The 6,000-nt window shown below is 34.3% G+C and overlaps 1 protein-coding gene across 1 annotated transcript in view; it reads left to right on the forward strand.

Annotated features, from left to right (window-relative positions):
• The window catches only part of SNX3 (sorting nexin 3), an 84,539-nt gene extending 80,664 nt beyond the window's left edge, over window positions 1–3,875 (forward strand). Inside the window, exons 3-4 of the mRNA XM_037843212.1 lie at window positions 1,658–1,782; window positions 3,121–3,875. Coding sequence (XP_037699140.1) covers window positions 1,658–1,782; window positions 3,121–3,226 — 231 coding nt within the window. The 3' untranslated portion in view covers window positions 3,227–3,875. The remainder of the gene's footprint in view (window positions 1–1,657; window positions 1,783–3,120) is intronic.
• The last annotated feature ends 2,125 nt before the right edge of the window (window positions 3,876–6,000 follow it).

The raw sequence follows: 6,000 nt of genomic DNA on the forward strand, positions 1-6,000 counted from the left end.
ACTTCATGTTACGTTCTACCCTGAACTAATGATGGTTATTTAATGCACAGGTTCAAGATTCCTTTTTTAAATAATAGCTTTGTAGAGAGAGATATTTTTCCCTGCCCACCATATTCTTTCAGAACTCAGTTGATGCCCCAGGATTTGTTTGTTTCTTACTTGGAAGGCCCCTGCAGCTTTTAACTCTCAACCTGACAAAAGCTAATAAAGAGGAGAGATTCAGGAGTGCTAAAGCAGACTTTGGAGAGGAATCCTGAGATGTTTTAATCATTGGTCGTCTGGGCAGAGTGGATCTAGGAAGAGATTATAACGCTTATGTTGGACATTTGGTTTCAGATTTTTTTGTTGTTTGCTGTTGTTTTGTTGTTTTGTTTTGTTGTATGAATTAATGTTGATCTTTCCTATTTTACCCTGTTGAATTGTTATCTTAGGGTAAAAGCCTACGTGTAGGAACTCTGCATCAAAGATTTAAAGTTTTAACCCTTTTAGAACATGTACAATTTGTATTACTAGTGAAAGGGAATACTTTTGTATATATCAGTTTACTATTTATATTTCTCCTTGTTTGAATTCTTCATTTATACCTTTTCTCTTTTTTGGTATAAGGTAAATATCCAGTTAAGTGGTTGGTCAGTTAACACATAATTGTGCTTCTGTTGTGTGCCTAGCTTTTCTTAAAATAACCATGAGAAGCCTAAAATAACATGATCCTTAATTTGAAGGCACTAATGGATGAATTAGTGGTTCTCCACAAGGGGCAACTTTACCTCTCTAGGATGTATTACTGGCATTTAGTGGATAGAGGTCAGAAATGCTGCTAAATATCTTAGAAAGCCCCTCACAACAAAGAATTATCTGGTTCAGAATGTCAGTGGTGTGGTGGTTGAGAAACACTGGGATAGAGAATCATACTAACCTGTGAAATAAATAGCAGAGTACTATTTAATTGAAACAAATATTTGAGCTTAAGCTAATTTCTAGAAGGGAGAGATTTGGGATGTCTCTGTAGTAGTAGGAAGGAAGAAAATGACAGGTCATTGAGAAAAGATAGGATAAGGGATTTAGGAGAAAGTTGCCATGTTTCTTACTCAGGCTAGGAAACGGAAGAGTGTTGACAACTAAGGTTGTTGATTATTTTGTCATCATTTCAGATACAATTAGAAAAGACCTATATGCTGATGGCAAGACATTGAAGAAATTGATCAACGAATTATCTACCCATGCCAGACAGAATGTTGTTAACATTTCTGCAGTCAATTTTTGTCTGCAGTTTCCATTGCAGTAAGATATTGTCTTCCCCAAATGTCATCAGAGGTACCTGAGGGAGATGGTAGCCTTTATGTCAGTGTTGCTTGAATGTTCTCTTACTATACTTGGGCTTTTAAGGCCAGGAACAACATTAATTAGGCTATGGGTCCTACCCTTGAGGAGCTTTTGGTCTGATAGACAATTCTGCATTTGGTTATTGTGCCTCCAAAATGTTGAGTCTTATTTCAGTGTGTTTTTTACTGATTTTCTTTCAAATTTAAACTAGTTTGAGAGTGGTATGTCTCTCATAGTGAGGATATACTTTGTCTTCATGTTGTGCTCTATAAATTTTCACAACCCAGTGAATAAGTCAATTGATCAGTACTTTCTTTCCTCATGTCTTTTTTAGGTTGTAGTTCCCCCACTCCCTGGGAAGGCATTTTTGCGTCAACTTCCTTTTAGAGGAGATGATGGAATATTTGATGACAATTTCATTGAGGAGAGAAAGCAGGGACTGGAACAGTTTATAAACAAGTAAGTGCTTTCTATCCCTCAAGGTGTGAGCGCACAGTGTTCTGAAACTAGTTCATAGATTCAGATTTAGGTGGCTACTAATAATTTCAATATTAAGCTAAAATGTAATACTGCTTTTCCTTTTGGCAATTTTCTAACTAACTTTTTGTATAATTTAAACAAAATAAAAGTAACAAATTGAATATCATGTGATAAATATTAACACACTTGAGTGATTGAAAATGAATATCTTTGTGTTGACCTAAGTTTTGTATTTGTTTTTCTTTGTTAATTTATGCAAATTACATTTAAAATTACAGCATTTAAAAAACAGTTTTACTTATGAGTCTTTCTGATTTAAGGTATGTTCTAGCATGAACAATAAAACTTACAATACACTTGCAATCATTTTGTTTGATTGCAGATGGAGATGATATCATCATGTCTTGTATAAAGGTGCACAATTTTAATTTTCATGGTAAAATGTGTTCTTTTGAAAATGTAAAAGGACTTGGGGCTGTTTGTCTTTTCTGTTAGAAACTCTTAATAATCTATGAACCAAAATTTCTAGCTGTCAACTTTATTCCCTTTTGAAATACAACTATTTTTTTAAAAGCCAAACTAGTAGGGAGAATTATGCCAGGAAAAAAGTCACTATATTTGTGCTCAATCTTAAGTTTGATCAAATAAAGTCTCCTTGAGAATACACTTGTTTGAACCTCACTCATTACTAGCATTTAAAATTTTATCTAGTGATTTAAGGTTCTGCAGGCAGTAAACAGATGAAGGGAAAGGGTTATACAAAGCCTTTACTCTTTTTTACCTTCTACAACACAGATCCTGCAATTGTCTTTTTGTGAACATACTTTTTGTTTTGGAGCAGACAATGCTATATTAGTTTTTAAATTCTGAAATAGAAATCTCATTGCCCAGTTTGGTCTTACATTTAGCCTGTGATGGAAACTTTTAAAAGCAAACAAATAAAAACTTGAAAGTTGGACATTTGTGACTATTTCTTAGTATTTGGGACTTTTATTGAACTTAGTGTATCTCTAACTCCATTCCTACATATGGCCCTTCTTTAAAATGAATTCTTAGAATCAATGGCATGTTTCATTTTTATCATTAAAAGTCATTTAGGTTTCTTGTGAACACACCAATTGACATCTAAAGGAGCTAGTCTAGGATTCATGTTTTCTCAATTACTCTTAACTGATAGAATATAACTTTATGAGCCGTCCAGAATAACACTTAGTATTTCTAAATCATACATGCTTCCTAACCTTAGAATATGTGTGCTTGATACCACCACCACCACTTTTGTAAAATATTGGGCTAAATTTGTATTTTTATTCCTAGGGTCGCTGGTCATCCTCTGGCACAGAATGAACGTTGTCTTCACATGTTTTTACAGGACGAAATAATAGATAAAAGCTATACTCCGTCCAAAATTAGACATGCCTGAAATTTAATGAGAAGGGGACAGAAAAACTTGTGACTTTTAATGCTTCATGTGCACCAGTGAAGAAGTTCTAACTAACTTTTAGCATGCTGCACCAAAACTGGTATAACATGCCTTCAGTTTTACTAACACTCACAATGCTGTTTGTTTTGTTTTGGCAGTCAACAAGAAGTTAATTTGCTTTAGCAAAAATCCCTCATTCCAGCCTTTCTATAAGTAGCTCTTCCTTGCTGTTTTAATATGGTGCACATTACTTTATAGCCTCATAAACCTGTTACTCCAGTATAATCTGCAGTGTCCTAACTAAAGTTTCTGACTTGGTCTTATTTGCACAGTTTCTATGTCATATTTGCTTCTTTAATCTGATGAACTAGAATATTTCTCTTCTCCGCTTTTAATAGTAATGTCACTTGTCCTGATTTACGTGTAGGAGCACTACGCCACTGGTTTCCATTCCCGCACATATATATAAACGACACACTTGTGGGCAGAAAGTATCTTCCTTCAGGCTTGTAAAACCCTTCATATGGAAGATTAATGAAGGAAAGCTTTATATTCTGTATAAAAACAAAATCAAATTTATATACTAAAATCATTTGTCTAAAAATTTAAGTTGTTTTCAAATAAAAATGCATTTCTGATATGCACTGATTGTGTTGCCTCTGGCTTTTCTTTTTTCCCTTCATGGCTTTACTACTTAACTCACTTGTTGAGAAGGATTATTTACTAATTATATACTTCTCATTCCTGTAACTCCATTCCTCTTTAAACAGTGGTGATATCAAATATGCTACCACCCTTTGAATGGGGTATTTTCTTTTAAACAACAAGAAAAGTGATGTACTAAAAAAAGCATTCCTTAAGGCTATTGAGTCATTTTTGAAGCACTTTGTGTTTTTGAAAAAATGCTTTATAATCTCAAGTCACTCTTTAAAAGGACTTTTAAGATAAGTCAATACCATGCCTCCTATTTTTCAGAAGAATTTTTCTCCTAGTGCATCTGAGTGACTTGTTTAAACAAATTTAGAAAGGGTGTAATAGCCCTTTTCTTTGTCGGCAGGTTTTTGTTTTCTCTTTAATTTGGTTTGGAGTAGTGGCACACTTTTAGCCTCTTTAGCCAAGGGAGAAGCCTGACTTATATAAACAATAAAAAGCCAGGAAATACATAATTCTTTACCTAACTTGTGTTGTGGCCGAACTGTTGCAGCCTGAGTGGGATCTCTAGTTTGAATCTGCACAACTTCAGGTAGTTTTGAGACCCATTGTGACCTGGGGTTAATCCCCAAGGTAAGGAAAATTTGTCCTCCCACTCCAGAGGCTCTCCTCAAACAGGTACATCCATTTGAAAGGAAACAGTCTTAGATCTTGGGCAAACTAGGATGTCTACCAAGCAGATCATAGGAAGAAGTCAGAGCTGCCCTATAAAAGCCTTTTGTTGCGCAGATAATATTTCACAATTCTATAATGCTGGATATTTCATTCACCATAAATTAAGGAGGTACAAAGCTAAACAACACGTGAATTATATTTCAGTGAACTAGAGAAGTAAAATCAAAAGCTGTCAGGTATTGATATACAAAGTGGAATAATGGTAGCTTTGTTAAACTTAATTCCTCTAATGCAGTGGTTCTCAATCAGAGGCAGTTTTGCCCTCCTGGGGACAACTGGGGAATGCTATGGAATTTAATGGGTAAAAGTCAAGAGATGCTGCTAAACATCCTACAATGCACGCTAAACATCCTACAATGCACGAGACAACTTCACAACAAAAATATGTCAACAGTTGAGAATCTCTGCTCTAATGGTTAACATTTTTAGTCCCTGAAACCCAGAAAATCTGTATAGGACTAAACTATACTCTTAAATTGCACTTTAGCCAAAGTGACACTTGTTCATCATTTATTGACTGAAGTTTTTAAGTACGTATTTTAATTCCAAGCTTTACCTTTTTTTGTTTTGTTTTGTTTTTCCGAGCCTTACTTTTAGATCATATTACCTTTCTACTCTTTTCCCTTAATGCAATTGCATGTTGATCCATTTCAAATTGAGCCATATGACTCAAATAGCTACTTAAATATTCTGTCTAGAAGAGTTATTAGCCATTTTAATCATTAGGTTTCATTGCATTTCTTTGTTATGTGTAACTTATAAAATCCAAACTAAACTAAAGGTATATTTTGAAGTCTTAACAACTGCATTCCCTTCCACCATGTTTTCTCTGCATACGTATAGTGTAGGTAACTATTTTTTCACTTTTTTGATTATCCTTCCAATATTTCTTTATACAAATACAAGCAAATATGACTCAATCTTATTTCCACTCTTTCATACAAAAGATGATCTATACACTATTCTGCACTTTGCTCTCCCCGCCCACCTTTCCATATCAGTACTTAGAAATCTTCCTTTTCAGAGATGAATGGTATTCCATTATGTGGCTCTCCTGTTGCTTTTTAATTCATTATTCTTTATATCATTGTTTAAGGATGACATTTAGAATCTGAGTATAAAGGTATGCAGTGGAGCAAATAAGTTGATATATAGCATGTCCAAGAATAAACCTAGAAATCCCTGAAAGGTTAGAATACTAATTAAACAGTTGTTGGTAAATGCTGCTAAAAGTGAAATGAGATTTTTTTAAATGCTGGGGTTAGATTTGAAATGGATAATGCAGAAAGAAACAGCAGGACACTATAAAGAAATAAGTGGCAGTAAGGTAAATGCTCTCCATCAAGATAGAGCTCTTAAGGTGTGGGAGCTTTCTTGATATGGAGACT

Source organism: Choloepus didactylus, chromosome 7 (assembly GCF_015220235.1).
Source record: "Choloepus didactylus isolate mChoDid1 chromosome 7, mChoDid1.pri, whole genome shotgun sequence".
NCBI lineage: Eukaryota > Metazoa > Chordata > Mammalia > Pilosa > Megalonychidae > Choloepus > Choloepus didactylus.